Source organism: Macrotis lagotis, chromosome 1 (assembly GCF_037893015.1).
Source record: "Macrotis lagotis isolate mMagLag1 chromosome 1, bilby.v1.9.chrom.fasta, whole genome shotgun sequence".
Taxonomy (NCBI): Eukaryota; Metazoa; Chordata; class Mammalia; order Peramelemorphia; family Peramelidae; genus Macrotis; species Macrotis lagotis.
The window spans coordinates 287,253,435-287,275,378 of NC_133658.1; the positions used below are offsets into that span (position 1 = coordinate 287,253,435).

Genomic DNA, 21,944 nt, shown 5'->3' on the forward strand with positions numbered 1-21,944 from the left:
CAGGGTAAACTGTGTGCTGGGAGTCATGTTTTCCATCACCCATACAACACATCACCTGAACTGTGCAATGGATTTTACTACTTCTCTTGGGTGGTAAGGGAAAGGGAATGAGGAACTAATGAAGCATAATCCTTGGGACACCTAATTGCTTAATAAATTTGTCATTGGCTTTCATTGGAAAGAACCCTAGACCAAACATTTGAGCTCAGGTTCAGACCTTAGCACTAATCATTGTATAGCCTTCAACAAGGTACTTCTCTGAGTCTCAGTTTCCCCTTCTGTAGACAGGAATGAACTAGATCATCTAGATCTAGCAAGGCAGGGAGTCGACTTCTGACTTTAACCTCCTTTCTAATTCTATCATTCTGTTCTACCTTCCAAAATCTCTTCCAGCTCTAAAATTCTTCCTTTGTGCTTTTTTTTCAAGGTCCCACTGACATTCTATTTCCTAGGGTTCCTTCCAGATCTGAAGTTCAACAAACTTGATACTGGTCCAGGAGCCAAAATAACCAGATCACACTAACATTTCATTTGATCCTCACAACTTGGTGAAGGTGTCAGGGCAGAAATGTCCATTTCCCATTTAATAAGGAAAGAAGGGAAAAAAGTTAATCACCCCATTTCCCACAGCCAGTTAATCTAACTCAATTAACTGGATTGAACCCCAAGTTTAGTGATTCCCTTGATCAAGATTCTTTCTTTAACTCTGCCCCTAACATGACCTTCAGGGCTCCCTTCCAAAGGGTCAGACTAGGATCCACCAGCTTTGGGTGCCTGGGTAGCCTTGAAGACACAAGGAGATAGCTACAGAATAGTCCATGTCTTAGGCTGTCCTCTCTCAACAGCTGAAAAGGATCAACATTCTGTAGTTCTGAATATAGCACTTGGTCCATTGGTCCCGGACTTGAGACCACTCCCCTGTGGGACACCCAACCCCCTCGCCCTCCCATCAGTCAATACAAGGTTAATGAGGTCATAGAAAAGGGCAGATCTCCTTTGTTCCAGAGGAATAAGGAGTGATGGTACAGACAGGTTTTTTTCCTCTTCTATAAGTATTGTTAGTCTAGCAGTGATGCCCTCTCTTCTGCCACATCACACCTCCCTCTTCACTTTGCCAGGTGCCTACCTCTGTAGTGTAAGCCTGGTTATGGGACCCCTAGGAACCCCTCCTTCTGCTCTGTTCTGCTCAGTCTGTGTCCATCCTGTCTTCTTCCTAGGTTGCCCAGTTAATGAAGGAGGAAGCATTTGCTAAGGGCCATTAAAATCATTCCTGGGGGAGGTGAGGAAGGACGGTGGATAAGAAGAAAGAGTCAGGGTGGCCTCCTCTGGATTATGTCCAGGGAACTTGGAAGCTCTCTCCTCCTCCTCCTCCAGAAAACCAATTTATGTATGTATGTATGTATGTATGTATGTATTTGTTTATTTATTTATTTAATTTTTGCGGTTTCCAGGCAACTCTAAGGCCCACATGGGACTGACTCTCAGGTGCCTACTTGTTTTGGGGGAGGAGGGGGTTGGGGCGGAGACAATTGGGAGTCAGGCCGAGAGAGCCTGTTGCCAAGGAATGGGGATCCTTAGCTCCCTTTCAGGTCCCCAAGGGCCGCTACCAGCGGAATATGAAGTTTCAGAAAGGAACTCAAACATTTCCCCAGGCCCAAAAACTGTCCAGTCGCCCTGGGCGAGAGAGGGAGCCAGGCGGCGCCTGCGAGAGTGTGTGGCCCGCCGGCTGCCTGGGTCGGCTGCGGGTGGGACTGGATGGAGCAGAACAGAGGGTGTGTGGGGGGCGCCCTGCACCGGGTTGGACAGCTAGTGGGAGCCACAGACCTCAGTCAAAAAGGGAGGAGGTGGACGCCACGAGCCGCGGGTTTGAATCCTCCCTTTGCCCGCACTCGTGCCACCCCTCTGCTCCGGCCCTCAGCGTGTGTCTGTAGGGTGAAGGGCTCGAATCTCCCTGCTCCCCGCGGGCCCTCCCAGACCCGATCGGATCTGGTGGGCGCGCGTGCGGACAGGTGCATCTGCACCGGTGAATGGCCCCGCGCGAGCCCGCTAAGTGCGGGGGAGGGTCCGGCCGGGAGGGTGGGAGCCCCGGGCTCGGAGGGGCAGCTGGGCGCGGGGGACAGGGGCCTCGGGGCGCCCGCGGAGGGCCCCCCTCGCGGCCCACACCTGCTCGGGCGGGGCGCCCCGGTGGCCCCGCCCCGGCCCCGCCCCGCCTCCCCTCCCCCCAGCCGGGCCGCCGGGGCACGAGTCGGGGCGGAGCCGAGCTGTGCCGGCCCCCAGCGCGGGGCGCCGCGGCGGGGAGGGGGAGCGCGGCGGAGCCCGGGGCGAGAGGCCGAGCTGGGCAGCGCGAGCGGCCGGGCGCGGGGGGCGCGGGGGGCGCGGACAATGGGCGCGGCGGAGCTGAGACGGGGTCGGGGCGCCCGGGGCATGAGCTGAGTCGGGACTCCCAGAGCGCGGGGGCCTCCCCGCCCGGGGCCCCGAGCCGAGCCAGGCCGAGCTGGGGGGGCCCATGGCCAGCGGCCCCTGAGGCGGTCTTGGGGGTGCGGAGTCCGGCCGGGAGTCCCGGGCCCGCCCCATCTCTGCCGCCCTCTGGGTTCTCCTTGACACCCCGCCGAGGCGATGCGAGGCGGCGCGTGATGTGATGATGATGGTGGACACCCAGGTGAGTGACCCCCGAGCCCCGACTCGCAGCCCGCGCCCTTAGCCAGCCCCGCGGCTTTCCCCTCCCCCAGCCCCCAGGCTGAGATGCGGCTGTCACCCCAGCCCACCGGTCTGAGGAGGGCCGGGGCCCCGGCCTTGTCCGGAGTGACCGGGGAAGCTAGGGGGCGGCCAGCGGTCGGGTACGATGTTCCTCGTGTCAGGAGCCTCCACAAAGCGGCAGCGATGCGCTCGCCCCGAGTGGTGCCCTCCTAGGAGCCAGAGCAGGAGACAGGAAGGAGGGACTGGCCAGGGCGCACTGCTGAGGAAGCCGACACATTGGTGGGAAATCATCCGAGGGGCAGCATCTGCCCTGCCTTGCTCTGCCCCACAGAGCTACTGGGGGCAGATGGAGGCAGCACCAAAGAAAATCTGCAGTCCCGAATGATGGCTAGAAGGAGGGATCTCGGGGCTCTCTGCTCTCCAGCCCATGGGAGGTTCAGTGGCTAGTGTTGGGAGTACCCTGGGCCCTGGTACCTCACAAGTCACTATCTTTCCCCTCGCCCCCCCCCCATCCTCTGAAGGAATTAGGTTACAACGAATGGGAAAATTCCTGTGTAGAACACCCATCCCCCAATCAGCGCGCGGGGGGGGGGGGGGGGGGGCACCATTTCCCCAGCACCTTCCTAGTATTTCTCTTTGCTTCACTAGGCAGACCAGCAGCAGTTACAGGCAATGTTAAAAGCTGCCGGGTGATGCAATGGATAGTGTGCTGGACCTGAGTTCAAATCCAACTCAGATACATACTAGCTGTGTGACCTTGAGCAAGCCATTTAACCTCTATCTGCTTCAGTTTCCTCAACTGTTAATAATAGCATCTACCTCTCAGAGTTGTTTTGAGGATTAAAGGAGATAAGGTTTATAAAAAGCCTAGCACAAGGTCTAGCATGCAATGGATGATTGATAAATGTTTTTCCTTTCTTTCCTTCAATGTAGAATCAGGGTCCCATGACAATATCTGAAAGGGAAAGTGGCATCTAGCACCTCAAGATGTATGTCTGTGTAGAGGAAGAGATGGCCTGGCAAGGAATTTTGCCAGACAGGGTAACATGAAGACTTCCTCTAGATGGGGCTTCCAGTGTCTCCACTCTTAAGGCAGGGCCATATAGAAAAACCAGAATACCAGACCTGGCTTCCAACAGTTTCCTTCTCTCTCCAGCTCTCAGTGCATAGCCCACACAAGATTTATGCCCTTGGCATGAGGTGGAGAATAGAATAGAAGGCCTCAGCTTCCCAATTTTTAATGTAAGGAGAGGGTGAGAACAGATTCAGGGACCTTTGGAATCCACCTATCCAACCCCTTCATTTTCTAGATCAGAAAACTGAAGCCCAGAGGAAGGAATGTATGTACCAGGCACTTCACTAAGTTCCTTCCAAATATTATGTTGTTAAATCCTCACTACAACCCTGGGAGATAAAAATCACCATTTTATAGCTGAGGAAACTGAGATAGACATAGATTGACTTGCCCAGGGTCATTCAGCTTGTGTATGCTGAGACTAGATTTTTAACTCTGGGCTTAACTGACTCCAGACCCAGTACTTTATCCACTTCGCCCATGGTAATGTGTAACAGAGCCACGATTCAAACTGAGGTAACTCATATTGGAGGTTTTTTGTTGTTGTTTTAACTCAAAGTTGAATGTTCTTTCTGAGGGTTCAGTTAGGCGAGTTTAATCAATTAATCATTGTGTGTAGAGTACTGTGGTATGTGTTGAAGATTTCTAACATCTCTTCCAATTTAAAAAAAAAAATGACTGCATGAAGCTGAACCTCCAGGTCTGACTTATTTTACTCTATAGGATACATCTTATTGGTACAGGATGGATTTGGATCTTTTTGGTTAGTAAAGTGACTGCCGTGGGATTGGACAATTGGAAAAAAAAAGATTCAGGAAGGGAAGACCCTAACTCTTTCAAGTTCCTGCCTGGCCCCCACCTCCATCAAGGAAATGATGCCTCTGTTTTCACTATTGCAAGAACAGGGGGTTCTTGGAGAGGGGGCCACCTACAGGGGTGAAAAGGAGGTGGTGCCTTGGAAAGGGAATCTTTTATCATAGGCCAATCCACCAGAGGTTTCCTCATGTTGACACCATACTTAATGGCTCCCTGAACAGTGAACAGTCTTGTTCCCAGCTCAGTTCTATCACCCTTCCCTTAACAAGACCATTCCAAGCAAAGGTTATTGTCTATCCTTCCCTCCCTGCTCCCCCCACATCCCCAGTCTGCATCTTAGACTTAACCATTCCAATGTATTGATTTCTTTTGCTTAACTCTACTTAATTGTTAACAAGGGATGGTTCTCTGGAAGGTGATGGTAATCACTGGGAACTGATGGTAAACTACAAACAATAAAAGCATCAAAAAGATTTTTTAAAAGAAAAAGAAATAACTTAATCAACAATATTAACACCCAAGAGGGAAGCAACCACATTCAAGTAGAAATTATGCTGGACTAAAGTCAGAGGGTTTGAATCTTAGCTCTGCTATTTATGTTCTTGAGATAGTTGTTTAACTCTTCCTCAATTTCCCTGCAAAATAAGGAGGATAGCCCAGATAACCTCTAAGGTCCTATCTAGCTCTCAATCTTTGACCTGGGGAATCTACTGTGTGCAGAGCCCTTTAAAATCATCATGGATCAATAAAAGGAAAAACTCTGCTTTCAGCCAGCTTTATGCCCTGGCTTAAGGCTCTTCCTTGGTTCTTAATATTTTCATCTATCAAATAAAGGTGTTGGATTAGATTCTTTAAGCTCCCTTCAGAGCTAAGGTTCTAAGGGAAGGCAAGGTAAGTAATACCCAACACAAAAGCAGACATATAGCATCTTAAAGTTGATCAACTGCTATATATTCATTATTTCATTTGATAACCTCACTATCCTCAGGAATTTCCCTTACCTAGTGTTCTAAGATGGTGACATCTGGCTTTAAATGTCATGGAAAATCCAGTAGCTAAACTAAGTACCTTCTGTGTGTGAAGCTCTCACAGGAGTCAGAAGAGAGGCAAAGATGAAGAAGGTAGGGTCCCTGTCTTCAGGGAGAATTCATCCTGGGATGAGGGAGATGGGGGTATGAATACACAAGGCCATCATGCACAAGACAATGTGCTGACTGAATCCTTGAGCCTTTGGTCCTGTGACCCAAGAGACACAAAGAACAAGTGCTTAAGAGGATTCAAAGGAGGCAGGAGAGAAGTAGCTGGAGGCAGCAGGAAACCAGGTTTTGTGACCTCATCTATGTAGGAGAGACAGAATTTTAGACAGGGCTAAGCAGAGAAATAGTCTGAGCCAACTAGTGCCTGCCAAACAAAATCACCACATGCATGGGGAGGGGGCCTCTGGCTGCCAGGCCATAGTATCCCCTATTCTTTCAAGTATAGATAAAGGCTTGGATCTGGTTGTTGCTGTCATTAGAGGAGTTGTTGTTAAACATTAATACTATTTCCTACTCCTCTACTAGACTCTTTTTCATACTAGCTGTCCAGCTATACTCCCAAAATTAAAGGACCCAGGGTGATCACCTTAATTTGTCAATGATGGCCTACTTGGAATAGCTTTTTAGGCTACTGTGGAAGAGAAAATAGAGAGCCTGACCCTGAGTTTGGAGCATTTGCGTAATGCCCTAGAGAGTTAAGAGCCCTTCTGTTCCTCTTCAGAAAGTCACTAACTGCTGAAATAAGGAAAAACCTGTATAAGTAGGATTCCTCCATCCTCAGGAAGGCAAGAAAGGAGGGATCCCAGGGTCCTAAACCTACAGACACGTTGCTCAGGAGGCTCCCATGGCTCCTTCTCTCCTCACTCTTTCAACTGAGAACCTTGCCAAATATTGCACTAGAAAAATTAAGGGCATTCAATGAGAACTCCCCCTTTTCCCTCCTTCTTCCTTATTCCCTGTCACTCATACACCTTCTACAACTATTTCCTTCACCCATCTTACATGAAAAGAAGGCTCTTCCCCTTGCTATAGCAAACCCCTCTATATACACAAGTAATCCCATTGCATCCCATCTTCTCAAGAAGATTGTCCACTCTATTCTTCAGTCTCTTCCTACTGCCTGCTTCCTTATGGCCTACAAACATGTCCAAGTCTCCTTCATCCTCAAAAAAACAAAAATTCATCAATGCTTAGCTATCATCCCATATCCCTCCCCCTTTCTGTGACTAAACTCTTTGTGAAAGCTATCTACAATCAATGCATTCACTTCCCTTCCTTTCACTTTCTTAACCCTTCATAGTCTGACTTTTGATCCCATGATTGAACCAAAACTCTCATATACAGTTTTTCTTAATTGCCAAATCTAATAGCCTTTTCTCATCCTTTTGATCTCCAGCAATCTTTCATACTGTTAATCAGCTCTTCTTGATATTCTGCTTTCTAATTTTGTGACACTGTTCTTTCATGAATCCCCTTCTACCTATGAGACCACTGCTCAGTAGTGCTACCTTGTATCCAACATACTGTCTTGGACCTTCTTCTCTTTATATAATATTTAATCTGGAAGGTTTATTAGGTCCCATGGATTCAACTGTCCTTTCCATGCAGATGTTTCTCAGATCTATTTATCTAGCCTTGCTTCTCTTTCTGTCATTTTTTTTGCAACTATAACCACCTACTGAACATCTCAAACTGGATATTCCATATATATATCTTAGACTCAATATATCTAAAACTGAACTCATTATCTTTCCACCTCAAATACTTAGTCTTCCTAATTTTCTTATTACTTTTTTAAAAACTTAATTTACTTAAGGCAATGAGTGACTTAACCAAGGTACACAGGTAGGCAATTATTAAGTGTCTTGAGTTCAGATTTGAACTCGGGGCCTCCTGATTCCAGGACTGGTGCTCTATCCACAGTGCCGCCTAGCTACCCCATTTTCTTATTACTCTTGAGAATACTACCATCCTCCTCTTAATCATCCAGACTCCTAACCTAAGGGCCATTCTTGATTCTTCACTTTCTCTCAACCCCCCCCCCCAATACAATCTGTTGCCAAATCCTGTCATTTTTCTTTCAAATTTGTCTTGTATATGCCCCCTTTCTCTTCTGACATTGCAACCACCCTGGTACAGGCTGTCAACTCACATCTAAACAATTGAAATAACCTGATTGGTCTCACTGTCTCAAGACTCTCTCCACTCCAATGTATGCTCAAAAGAGATCTTCCTAAAGCACAAGTCTACGTTACCTCCCTGATTAGCAAACCCCGGTGCCTCTGTTTCCACCAGGATCAAACATAAAATCCTTTATTTGACTTTTTAAAGCCCTTTATACCTCTCTAGTCTTATACCTTTTCCCCTCCAAAGTACTCTGCTTTCCAGTGACACCGGACTCCTTGCTATTCCTCAATCAATATACTCATCTTCTGACTCCAGGGACTTTTACTTTCCCTCCATACTTGGAATATTTTCTATCCTACCTCCATCTCCTTTCTTCTTCTACAAGAAATTTTTCCAAGTGTTCCAGTGCTTTCCCTTTGATTTATGCTGTGTATATGTCTGTTTATATGTATGTACAAACAGACATATACAGCATATATATGTTTGTATCAAATTTATTTATATAATACACTCTATTCCATTACTTCCTACACAAAAATTAGAAAATTACAAGCAAGCTCCCTGAGGACAAGGACTGGTTTGGTTTGATTTAAATCATAAGCAGAGAATACATTATTTTTTACCAGCATGTGAAAGCTACAAGGGCCAGCAGGTGGTGCTCTGACTATCCATTTATTTGAGTCTGTTTTTTCCTTGGCCAGGATGGGGCAAGAATCCCCAAGAAGTTTGCTCAACAACTTCCAGTTAGGACCCCTCCTTGCCCTTTCATCTCTTCTGACCACAGCAGCAATGGTATGGAGCAGTAGAAAGAATTTGCCCATGCTCAGAATAAATCTTCCCTCATTCTTCTGTTCTCAACATCCTTTATGGATTATTTAGGAAAACCTATCATGCAGGATTAGAGCCTGATCTTCCATCCCACAGCCCTGGGAATCCTGTAGAATAATAGGAATCCAGAACTCAGGATAGACACTGATATCTTCTTCCTTCTTCACCTTGCCCCCCCCCCCACTCCCAAAGGACCAACAAGGCAAGTCATCCTATTCTTCTGACTTGATTGTCAGAAGTGGTAAGAGAAAGCCCTGAACTTGAGAGTCAGGAAATGAGTTCCAGACCTTCTCCTGTCACTGAAGGAAAGAGGGAAGGAACAAGTATTACATCAGGTACCTATTGTATATGTGCTTTCCACTTATATCATTTCATCCTTACAATAAAACTCTGAGAGAGAGGTGCTGTGATGGTCCCCATTTTACAAGGCAGACAGTCGTTTAAGTGATTTACCCAAGGTCACATAGCTATTAAGTATCTGAGGTCAAATTTGAACTCTGGTCTTTCTGACTCCAGGCCCAGCATTTTATCCATTGTACCACATTTCAATGTGTAACCAACCATACTGGGCCTCAGCTTCCCTTACTGGTAAAATTAGAAAGGTAGGGTACACAAGATAAATATTTACTCATGTATGTATGTATGCATGAAAGTGCATACTTAAATGTGTATACAGATATAAATTGGTTTAGACAAGGTGGTATGGATAGCTCTCCATACTATGCATGTCAGGGAATAGATGTTGGGAAATGTACAACCCTGACTATCAGGAGATGTGGTTCTGCAGACCTTTCCCTTTCTTAGCCCCCTAATGGGGTCAGCCCTGGTGCTGCAGCCAAAAGAAAATGCTTGAAACTGAAGAGTGATGATTATGGAAAGAGCAGTAGTGTAAGAAGAGATAATGATGTGTTAGCCATTCTGTTGTCTCCAGCCTGGGAAAGAACAAGGGATGGAAGTACAGTGAGGCAGAGTGGAGAGGGACATGATAACCTGGGGGCAGTACCTTCATAGCTAAAGGGGAAATAGTTATTTGGGATCACATAACCAGGTCAGGAAAGAGCCCAGAATGTAGAAAGCATCCTGGCTCCTGTTATGAGATACCCCAGTCCGCTTCCAGGAATGCCCCTGAATCAGCCTAACAAGAGGAAGAGGGGAGATAAAGGAGAGGGTATAAAAAGGAAGGTGGGACTTAAGGTTCCTGCCACATCCCCCTAAAAATGGCAGGCCCCAGAAGAAAGAAGGTTTCTATGGCAACAATTTTGGGGTAGCCATAGCAACTGAAAAGCCCCCAAAATACCCACTACTGATTGTTCCACATTGCACTGGGAGGGAAGGGAGACAGCAAGTTAGGGTGGGGGAGAAAGGAGGGAGATTTCCAAATGGCTCATCTGCTTCTTTTGTGCCAAGTATAGAAGAACTGTCTTGCTTAGCATTGGTCCAGTAGGAGCCTGGAATTGGATCGGCCTATTTTCCTAACATTCCTCTAGATGGGTTTTTTAGGAATTTGATTGAAGGAAGGAGAGGAAATTTCAACCCTACCCATACTTGACCAGTTGACCCCACTAAGGCTGAGTCAGACAGCATCAGAGTGGTTGCCATAGTAACAAAGTCCATTTCCTGGATACCTGCCTGACTGAGGGGAACCCTGTCAACATAACAAGGTGGTTTTCCCTTATAGAAGAATAAAGGTCAGAAGGCCAAGGGCTGAACACTGGGAACTCCCTGCTGGGATCCTGTCCAGCTAGGCCAGAGGTTTAAAGGAACAAAAATAAACATTCTAGAGTCAATTTACCTTAGAAAAACAATACTTCTGTAGAATTCCTGTGACATACCATGCTGGGTTGTTAAAGAGAGATGACAAGGAGGCTGAGAAGGGGTGTCAAAACCAATGTCCCTCCCACTGTGAAGTCCTGATCTCACCTTCTTGGAACCTCATGCCTCCCTGTGTCTTTTTTTCCTCCCTCCTTCCAGTGATGACCTCATTCCCTCACCCTAGCAGCTTGGAGTGGAGTGAGAGTGGGGGAATAGAAGAATGGGGCTACCCTGAGGTTCAGAGGGGGAGCCCAAAGGAGACAGATTTGGTTTCTAGACCCAGGTCTTCTTTTCTCTGGGTCTCCATTTTTTTCCATCTTGAAAATGATAGAGTTGTTCTAGAGGATTCTCAGGGTTCCTTCCAGCTGTAACCTTCCTTGTGGTATGATCTGACCCTTCACCTCCTAGAAGGTGGTTCTTGTACAAGCCTCTAAATGATTCAAGCTCCTTGCTTAAGATCAGGATTTCCACTGGGAGGGGAGAAAAGTTTTTTCTTGACCTTCCCCCACCCCCTAGATATATACACACTTTCCTCTTAATGCTGTTTATTTATTCATCTTTCACTTTATAAAAATAGTACTGCAAATGATGTTAGCTGATGGGGAGCTGATAGGGATTAAAGGCCTCTGAGAAAATGTTGGTTTCAGAACTTGTCATGGGAGTTGGGTAAGGTTGAATCAGCAAGTGCCCAGACCTCTTCTTCCCTTCTGGTTTGACCCAGCCCCAAATAAGCACTCAGTCAATCCAAAAGCCCCTTGGAATTTGAATGATGTGCAAAGCATTATATTGCACCTGGGGAGAAAGATGAATATATCATATATACATAGACGGAGGGAGGGAGCTCTGTGCATAGGAGGGAGGATCCAAGGATAGATTTAAGAGGGGATGGCCAGGGGATCTGCAGAATGTCCCCCAATGTTCTAAAACTTGCCTAGTGCTTTGAGGGGTTCCTTTCTCTAAGATCCCACTAGAGACTGTCAGTCAAGTTTAGAGAAACTCCAAGTAGAGAAATTCATCTGATTTTCCTGGGGTGAAGGAAAGGGGGTGGGTGAGGGAAACAAGGAACTTTCCACCATTACTTCCCTAACTCTACCTCACACACACAACCCTCCCCGAGACCACCACCTTATCCCTTCATCCTCCTGACCCGTAACAGGGTAGGAAAAGATTCTTGACTGAGGATGAGAAAAGGTTCATTTCTTAGCTCCGGTCTAACTCCCATTGAGTCAAGGCTGTGCCTTTCTGGACCATCCCCAGCAGGTGATCTGGGGAAGAGGTGACCCAAGTCCCCGGGGAGGTATGGGGGAAGGTGAGGAGGTAAGGTGAGTCTTTTTGGTTTCTGGGGTGGGGGGGTGATGTGGAGGAGGACCGACTGGGGCTTAGAAAACAAAGGCAGTCCCGGGGTTTCCCTAGAGCTGGGGGGGGGGGGGGGGTGAATATGTGTGTGTGTGCGCGGGTGTGTGTGTGCGCGCCGGTGTGTGCATGGTAATGAGCCCGGACGCCCCAGCTCTCTACCCAGTCGGTGCCAGGCTCTTTGTGAGTGAAGTGAGTGAGAGAGCTGCCGGGAGAGCCGCAGCCCCAGCGGCAGGCGTGCCGGGCCGCTCCCCGCGAGCCTCTTGGCTCCGGGCTGTGGGCTGGGTGGGGGGCGGGGGCGGCTCCGCGCCCGCTGGCAAGATGTGTGCCCGGCTGCAGGGCACTGCCCAAAGGGCCCGCGCTCCCCGAAGGAGCTGAAGGCCGGTTGGCAGAGGCTTGTCCGGGACCGAGGATGGAGGGCCGGCCTCTCTTCAACGTGCAGAGGGCGCTGGTACAGCCCATGCAGGTGTTCATGCTGGACATCCCGCTGAGCGTGCAGGACGACGAGGTGAGTCGGGGGGCTGGGGCTGAGGGGTCCGACCCGGGATGGCGGCCACACCCCTCGGTCCCCCCGGAGGGGAACAAAGGCAGGCGGGCCGGAGCAGGATCCTCAAGGGAAAGGCCGGGTCAGGTCGGGAGGCAGTCGGCTCTCCTCCCTCCTCCGTGGTGCATTTCTTCTCCCGCCGGGCTCTGGGCTCCGTCCGGCTGGCCGAAGCAGGCACGTGCTTGGCAGTGCCCCCCATGCCCGGGGCTGCTGGGTGTGGCTCCAGAGGCTTTTTCAGCTTCAGTCCTCAAATCTCTGCCTTCGCACTGTAGGGACACTGGGGGTGGGGGGGGGGGGAGAGAAAGGAGAATTGATTTCCTCCCTTCCCCCATCCTCTTGTCCAACCCCGCCCCTCTCTCCACCCTGGTGGCCTCCGGGTTTAATCCCCCCAGAGTCTCCAGTGTATAATTAACTCAATTCTCCCCGTCTCGGGCAGGTGGGGTGTCAAAGTGTTGTTTTGAGGTGGCTCTCATTGTAAGGACTGGGTGCCCTTCACCAGGTTTCTCTGTACACTCTCCTTCCCCCCACCCTCACCCTAGCACCCTTTCAGGTCTAAAAAGGACTGGAGGCACCAATCTTCAAGTTCAAAACTCCTCATTTTGCATGTAGGGAAATAGAGGCTCAGAGAGGGGATGGTGACTTGCTCAAGGTCACATAACTAAGTTAGAAGTAAGACCAGAACCTCTAGCTCTGTCTGTCCCGTAGATCTCTCGATCTTCAGTTTAGTATTCTGTTCCAGCCTGCTTGGGTGTGTACCCAAGTAGGACAGTAAAGAGCTGAGACATTCTACAGGTATGGATGACGTCTACCATAGCCGGGCATTTGATCTATTGGGTATGGTTGGAACATGGGGTGCAGATAAAGGTTTCCCCAGCCAGGGTCTGGTAGCAGCATGCTTGGTGTTCCTTGATTCCAGGATGAATGAATTTGAGATGTGGGGGCTGAGAGGGTGCCAGCTCTCCCCTACACCACCAGCATCACCACTACCTACCACACACCTAGGTGCTACTTGTGCCCCCAGAGCACCTGGACCTGGGGAAAGGAAGGAAAGTATGGATCTCTTAGTGAGGACTGGAATAAATTCCCAGTGGCACTCTTTTCTGAGGAAAGCATTATTTCTCTATATATGCTAGCTTGTGAACCTGGAGAGTGGGTGATATCTGCAAGTGAGAATAATAAAGGGACCAGAGAGCAAAGTGAGAATGAAAAAGAACTAAGTGAGTGGAGATCCCAGAGATTGAGTTAGGGAGATGAAGCTTTCTCTTCCGACAAAAGTCCTTCCTTAATCTCCTTTTTGGAGCAGGAACAATTTGTGCCCATTTTACAGATTAGGAAACTGGGACTTACAGTTCAAGAGGCTTCCTCAAAGCTAGAAAGTGATAGATCCTCCCAAACTAGAAGTTTTGGGCCTGGAAAGTCAAAAGACGGTTGGCCCTGGCAGAGAGAGAGCTTTGACCCCAATCATTTAGGATGGGTCATGTGCCAAGGAAGGGGGAGTGGGCAGGATCCACTGCAGCTGCATCAGCTGAGTTTGAACTTTAACCGGTTTCTGTGAGTCAACAGCTGTTCCTTTAACTCCTAGTTCCTTGCACTCTTCTTTGCTCTGCTCTTCCCTTACCTCAAACTCAGTAGGAAAAAAGTTGTCTTGCTATCATAATCCCTTCTTTTCCCTCCAATCTGCTTTTATTAGGTCATCTCTCTGATCTTTAGTACCTTTCCCAGAACTCTGGGAAGAGATTAGAGGCTTCAAACAAATACATTTTATTTCTTAGTCTGCCTTTCTGGCCAAAAGCCTAGAAAGTTGAAACCCCTGGTGAAAAGTATGTTTCAAAAATAACTGTTTTTCAATCATCTAGTCCATGCAAAAATGATTACATCTCTCTCTTCTTTTGTAGGTGTAATGTTCTGTTATTAGGGTAACTCAGGGGAAAAAAGGTAAAGTGCCTGGGTTGTTTCTGTTCTCCAGAATTGATTCAACTCAAGCATTTATATAGTGGTTAAGAGCAATGGATTTAGAGTCAGCAGTATCCAAGTTCAAATTCTCACTCAGACACTTACTTAGCTAGATGACTCTGGGCAAGTCACTTAACCTGTCTTAGCTTCAGTTTTCTCATCTGTAAAATGAAGATGATAATAGACCCTACCTTGCAGGGTTGTTGTGAAGTTCAAAGGAAATTTTTTTTATTGTCACATCCTGTCTAATTTTTCATGACCCCATTTGGAGTTTTCTTGGCAAAATGCTGGAGTTCACCATTGCATTTGTGCCATGTACTATTCTATTCTATTCTATCTCATTTTACAGATGAGGAAACTGAGGCAAATAGGATTAAGTGACTTGTCTGTGGTCACACAGCAAATGTCTGAGACCTAATTTGAACTCCAGGAAATGAGTCTTCTTGATTCCAGGCCCAGCCTTCTTTTTATTCATTTCATCACTCAGCTACCCCAGTATATAAAGAGCTTTACAAACCTTAAAGCACTGTATAAATGCTATTATTTTTTAACCAACAACATATCAGACACTACTAGAGTGTGGATTGGACAGGTCTGAGACCCACAGAAAGAAAATGACAGCAGGGTCACACAACACCTGAGTGAAAGGTCACAGTTCCAAATCAGACCTTCCTATCTTTAAAGGATCTTTTCACCCACAGATCCAGCAGGAACCCCCCTAAATTGCTTCCTCAAGCACAGAGGAAAAACGAATCCTTTCTAGAATTTCTCACAGATGAGAATCATCTCTCAGAATGAAGTTAGGAACCTGCCCTGAGTTTCAAGAGACAAATTCCTGATATCCAGGAGGATATAGGAGTCCTTTAATAATAATAACTGTATTTATAATTCACATTTATATGGAGTTTTCTGTTTTGCAAAACACTTTGCTCACAAGTGAGAGCAAATTAATACAAGTATTATTATCCCCATTTTACAGATTAGAAAATTGAGCCTCTGAGAGGATAAGTATTTCAGACTGGATTCCTTATTCTGGAGTAGTGAGGGAGAGAGGAGTCAAAAAGAGAATTATACCAATATTACTGGGGTAATACCTTTGATGTTGCAACCTGGGAATACAGGTTCTGTTCTGTTTGAGCAGGCCTCTCACCTTAAGTTCCAAGCACAATGAATGAATGAGATTGCAAAGGGACTTTCTCTTCCCAGCCACTTGGGGCTGGGGAAACCCTTCACTGCAGATATTTCTACATAGTCTACGTCAGGTCCCAACATCTTGGGGGGATGGGTGAGTGCCTTTCTGCCAGTCTGATGTTGAGCAAGGGATAAGTATACAAATGATATTATGTGTCCAAAGGATAATGTCTGCTTGGGCGGATCTAATCCAACCCATACCTGAACAGGAGCACCATTTATAATTTTCCAGTAGAAATCCACCTGCTTCATGTTATTACATACCATTCCATTTCTGAACAGCTATTAGGCTTCTTTTTTTAAGTATCAAGGTGAAATCTCCTCTGTTATTTCCTCCTCATTCCTCCTTATTCTGGCCTACAAGACCAAGCTGAAATTATCTCAGATAGCAGTTTTTTAAATACTCAAAATCAGGTTCCTCCTAAGTATTTTCCAGACTGAAGTCCCTGGTTCTTTGACTGTCTTCAGACTTGTCCCTCCATCTCAATGACTCCCTGGAGTTGATCCAACTTTGCAAAGTCTTTCCTAAAATGTGGAACACAATTCTCCAGCTGTGGGGATGGTTTATGGATACATGTATATAAGACATTTTTGTGCCCACATTAATATGATGATATATGCCTATGGATGCGTGTAGGTCTGCAAGGATATTCAGATATATATATATATGTATATATATATATGTATATATATATATATATATGTATATATATATGTCTATACATACGTATAGGGCGGCAAGGTGGCACAGTGGATAGAATGCTAAACCTGGGGTCAGGAAGCCCCAAGTTCAGATATGGCCTCAGACATTTCTTAACTGTGTGACCCCGGGCAGGTCCCTTAATTCAGTTTTCCTTATCTGTAAAATGAGCTGGGGAAGGAAATGGCAAACTGCTCTAGTTTCTTTGCCAAGAAAGACCCAAATGGGGTCATAAAGAGTCTGACATGACAAACATATAGATGTGTGTGTATATGTAAGCATGTGTAGTATACATTTGTATACACTGGGTGAGGGTTATAGACTTTCTGTGAGGTACCAACTCATGGTCCAGCAATGCCTACCTTGAGAGAAATGTTTAAGTCATCTGGGGACTTGGCAGCTCTAATAGGTGATAGATTAGGCTTAGAGTTCACAGCTTCAGCCCTGAAACAGGGCCTCTGGGCTGCAAGAGGCAGCTGGTGCCTGCCAACTCCCAGCAAGATGACTTCCTTCCTGGGGATACATGCCATCCTCCTGCTCCCCACCCCACCCCCACAACATCTCTGCATCTCAGAAATCTAAGCAAGCCCTAGCACAAGATCAAGCCCAGAATATATACACCCCTCCCCCATCTCACCCCCAACTGAGGATGGTTTGGGGGCATCTTTGAGAAAAGTAGGTTCAAGAAGGAACAAAGATGAGAAGAGGGCCATGGTATTTGGTGGGTAGAGGCTCTATATTTATAGCAAATGGGCCCCCTCTGGTGCATCCCAGCGGTGTAACTATGGGAGAGTCAATCAATGTTCTGAATAACTGTAGAATTATAAGTAGAAAACAATGTGATGCATTGATAGGAGTTTTTCTCATATGGAAGTGTCCTATATCATTGAAAAAATTAGTCCATCTTTAACCTGTATTCTTTATCTACTTAGTTAAATAAATGATAGAATATAAACTTCTTGAAGGCAGAGACTGTTTTCATCTTTGTATATTATCTATCTAGCACATCTAGAGTATCTAGTAGATACTCAGTAAATGCTTACCAGTTGATTGATTACATTCTCCACCACAGCCCTCCTCTCTCCCCAGGTCTTGGAGCTATTGAAATTCGGGGTACTGAACTCTGAAAGAAGAACCTTTTTTCTGGCCTCAGATGATGGCAGGCAGGGGTTGAAAGGTGGGAGATAAGCTCAGAATTTGAGGTCAACATCAAGGAGTATTAGTGTCACTCTTGGGTACCTGTCACCTTTAAGCAGTCACACTTCACCCCCTTCTCCTGATTGGGTTGAGTCGAGGCCTATGGGGGGAGGAGTGAGAAAACTTTCAGGGCCTTGCTCCCAGAAGGGAACTGTCTGCTCTCCTGCTGGTAATGAGCCCATGAAGGGGAGAGGGAAGCTTATACATAGAATTTCTTTAGAGTCCAGTATCCCTACCCCCAACAGCAGGCACAGTGTGTTCCCAGGACCTCTCAACAATATCCTCACCACCACAACGGGATGTTTGTCCACCCTCCTTTGGCTTCTGAGGAACGGTGCCCACTGCCCGGCTGGCCACAGAGACCCCACAGAGAAGAGAGGGAGTTTTGGGGGTGTGGTTCAAGACCAGGGCAGGCAGCAGATGACTGTTTGTTATTGCTAGGGACTGCAACCCATTGTGTGATCTCTAGCCTCAGAAGCTTATCCCTAGATCTCTATTTCCCAACCTCCCAGGAATGTAGTTCTGATCCTGAAGTTGAAAAGATCTGAGTTTGAATCCTATATCTTATATTTGCTGGCTAAATGACCTAACTTCCCCTAGTTTCTTTTTCCTCATTAGAAAATAGTCTAATAATACTTTTCTGTGTTATTATGAGAAAGATCAAATAGGATTTTATACACATGTACATCTATATTTAAAGAGCTTAGTAAACCTTAAGGTTCTAAATAAATATAAACTTTTAGGTTCCATCTTAGTATTTAATCCCCATTTTTATTTCTTAGTTTCTATGCCTAGCATTTAACCTTATGCAAAGGCTATAGCTTATAGCTGTTCAATCCTTTCCAGTTGTGTCTGACTCTCCATGACTCCATTTGGGGTTTTCTTGGCAAAGTAATATAGTGGCCTTCCATTTCCTTCTCCAGCTCATTTTACAGATGAGAAAACTGAGGCAGAGAGAATTAAGTGAATTGTCTAGGGTCACACAACTATTAAATATCTGAATCTAGATTTGAAGAGGAGTCTTTCTGACTGTATAGGCTCTTTAAATCAATCAATAAGCATTTGTTAGGCCATATTATGAACCTTGAATTAGACTAAGGTCTGGGTATACAAATGAAAAGAAATTAAAAAAAAAAAAGACTGCCCTCAAGGAACTCACATTCAAATGCAAGAAGTGAAGTGAATATAATTAGTTATATAGAAAATATATACAGAACAGATGGAAAGTAACCTTTAAAACAAAAAATTCAACTCACACTGACTTGTAATGAACCATTCTTAATGATTGAGCTGTGACTAAAACCTTATATTCATTTTTGTCATAGTGAATTTTGAGCAAAGAGTTAAAGAGATTGTTTTGCTTTGCTTTGTTTCCATGCAGGGGAGGGAAACTAGAATGGAAACCATAACAAACTTGTCTTATATCACAGGAACAAATGTAACAATTGAAAAAGTCCAGTGAAAGGACAAGCTGCCTTCTCAAGGCTTTTGTCCTTTTTTTTTTACACTGTTATAATCTTTGTGTATGTTGATTAACTGGTTCTGTTCCTATCCTTCATCAGTTCATATAAGTCTTTTCATCCTTCTCTGTATACATCAACATATTTATCATTTCTCATACTACAATAATATTCCATCACATTCATGTATTACTTATTAGGCTCAGTTGATGGACTTCTACTTTGTTTTCAAACTTTGTTACAAAAATGCTGCTATAAATATTTTGGTGTGTGTAATGGGGACTTTCTTTTTGTTGGTGACCTCTTTGGAGGGAACTTCAGGATCAAAGAGCATGGACATTTTAGTCATTCCCTATAAATAATTTCAAGTTTTTTATTGATCTTTTTAAAATGCTTTTAAAAATATTTTATTGATCATCACTGTCACTTCCCACTTACACCACCCTGTCCCTATCCATGCCCTCTCAGTGACAAATTAATACCATCAAGCAAAACAAATAAACCCATTGGCCAAGTGACTCATCCTTACCTCCTCTGGGTTTATCAACCCTCCCTTTTCCAAACCCCCATGGCTGGTAGGCTGCCTATCATACTTCCTTCCCCAACAATGATTGGCACCTGTACCCAGAGGCCCTTGGAAGGCTCTAGACTCCACTGGATGCAAATTTGGCAGACACAAGCCAGTCCTAGTTGTTAGGTGGTTTCATTTCTTGGAATGGCCCTCATCCCAGTTTCCAGTAATAGACTCCTCCTGAATGTGGTTTCCTTTCCCCAAATCAGGTTCCTGTGATTCTACCAAGGCTGGGGTATTCTGAAGATGTCCAAAGACTCTCTTCAGTGGTGCCTTAGGGCCTTCACCTTCTCGAAAGTGACAACCAGACTGCAACCCTAACCTTCCTGGCCAAATGGGAAGAACATACCCCAAGGGCTGAAGTTGGGGAAGTGCCTTGTGGGGACTTCCTATCTCCTTAGTTAAGCCAGTTCTCAGGGTCGAGGCAGGATTATTAACAACTTGAAGGAAGAGGAGGTGTAAATTAGAATCACCCAACAACATTTCCTGGGGCCCCAGAAAGAGGGAACCTATCTTGACAGGAAGATTTTAGAGCCTTGATTGACTGTCCCCTAGGCTAGAGATATGAGGAAGGGAAAAGGAGCAAGCATATATCACATATTTTCAATGGGCCAGACACTGGGCCAGACACTCAGTTTTCTCATCTGTAAAATGAATGAGTTGGACTAAATACTTAGGTTCCTTCTAGAATTTACATTCTTTATTTTTTTTTATCATTCTCTCCTTCATCCAGGAAGTATGCGCAATATTCCATACCTATAGTTCCCCATTTCAACAAAGAAAAGAAGGAATAGCCCTGAAATCCATTGAGTCTGGGTTGTAAAGGACCCACTGTCAATGGTCGTTGTGTTGCTACTATGTGACAACAGATAAGAAAGGGATCTGAAAATGTACAGAATACTATACCCCACCTCAATCAAATGAGGCTAGGCAGAAGGTACATCCAAAAGCAGAAAGTTGTGGCTGTACCAAAAACTGGGAGTTCTCGCTGCAGATGCAAGAATAACTAGAGTCTGGGTGTATCAGGAATGTTTACAGCCAGTCAGGTTGGAGAGAAACCAGGAGGTATGGGAGGGGATGGGAGGAGAGCTTTCTGGCAGAAGCCACCAGGACCAGGAGGATTTGAAGGTCAGAGAGAAGGATGAGGACCATTTCTTTGTATATTGCTTTTTATGTGTTATTTCCCCTCCATCCCCTTTACTTTTCTATCATTCTAAACATTTAGGACCTTGGTTTGAAATTCTGAAGTACTCCTCCTTAGAAACTGATGCCCTCTTTAACTTTTCATTAATACTGACCTCTTGAGGCAAACGGGATCTCATCTGGAGTCTTCCCACCCAATACTGTCCTGTTGCTTTCTGGAATCCTATTTTTCTGGTATTTATCTAATTCTAGGGAGAAGAGTGTCTGACATCCCCACTCTGCCCTTCCTCTTACTCCAGCCCCTGGGCCATTCGATCATCCACTCCACTAGTATAACTCTAGGGGCAACCCTCAGAGAGTGTATTTATGATTTACAGTTTCCTACCCATCTTTTAGTGGAATGTAAATTCCTTGAAGGCTTTTCTGACAGTTTCCTTGTACTCTCTAGGCATCTTTAGAAGGCTTTGTAGAAGATGGGCCTGGAGTCAGGATGGACCAGAGTTGGAATCCAGCCTCAGGTACTCAGAAGCTGTGTGACCCTGGGCAAGTCACTTAACCTATTTGCCTCACTTTCTTCAGCTGTAAAATGGAGATCATAACAGCACCTACCTCAAAGGGTTATTGCAAAGATCAGATGAGATAATATTTGTTAAAAAAAATGCTTAGCACAGTTTCTGGCCTGCTATAAATGCTTTTTCTTTCCCCCCTTCCTCCAATCCCTCCCCTTTGTATCTGCCTGACATGTAGCAGATGTTTAATAATGTTTGTTGAATTGAATCCAATAGAAAATTCTTTCCAAATTGAAGTATATGTAGCCTTTTGCTGGCAAATCTCCCTCATCTCTCCCTTCTTTCTACTCACATCATACCCACCCTAGTCCACAACCTTGTCACCTCTTGTCTGGACCATTGCAATAGCCTTCAGTTTGGTTTCCCTGCCTTTACTCTCTCTGTATCTCCAATCTACTCCATACACAACTGTCAAATTAATATTCCTAAAGCAAAGGTCTGATCATAGCATTCTTCTGCCCAAGAAGCCCCAGTAGCTCCCCATTTTCTTTAGGATCAAATACAAACCTCCTTTGTTATTTAAAGCCCTCCACAATCTGGCTCCTTTCCAGGGTCCTTTCCACAGCTATATTTTCAGTAATGTGTAATCACATCTTACTCCCCCTCACATACTCTCTGTACGCCATTCTAGTCGAACTGTCCTACTTGCTGTTTGCCAAACTTGATATTCCATTAAAGCCATCTCTGGACATGGTATCTGTCCCTTGGGCCTGGAATTCCTTCTTTCTTTACTCCCAGTTCTTGGAATTCCTAATTTCCTTCAAAGCTCAGCTAAAGTATCACCTCTTTTAAGAGATAGATTTCCTTCTGTACTCCACCCCAGTTATTAGTGACCTTGGTATTCAATCTTTTGCATTTATTCTGTATAGCT

At 45.7% G+C, this 21,944-nt stretch overlaps 1 protein-coding gene across 2 annotated transcripts in view; it reads left to right on the forward strand.

The window, feature by feature from the left end:
* Positions 1 to 2,443: 2,443 nt before the first annotated feature.
* Positions 2,444 to 21,944, forward strand: part of RALGDS (ral guanine nucleotide dissociation stimulator) — a 91,288-nt gene continuing 71,787 nt past the window's right edge. Inside the window, exon 1 of one of the 2 annotated variants that reach the window (XM_074210809.1) lies at positions 2,444 to 2,659. In XM_074210809.1, the coding sequence (XP_074066910.1) occupies positions 2,639 to 2,659 (21 nt within the window). In that variant the 5' untranslated portion in view covers positions 2,444 to 2,638. Of the gene's footprint in view, positions 2,660 to 11,953; positions 12,254 to 21,944 lie in introns of those variants that run through there. The other variant, XM_074210811.1, reaches the window with a different exon arrangement.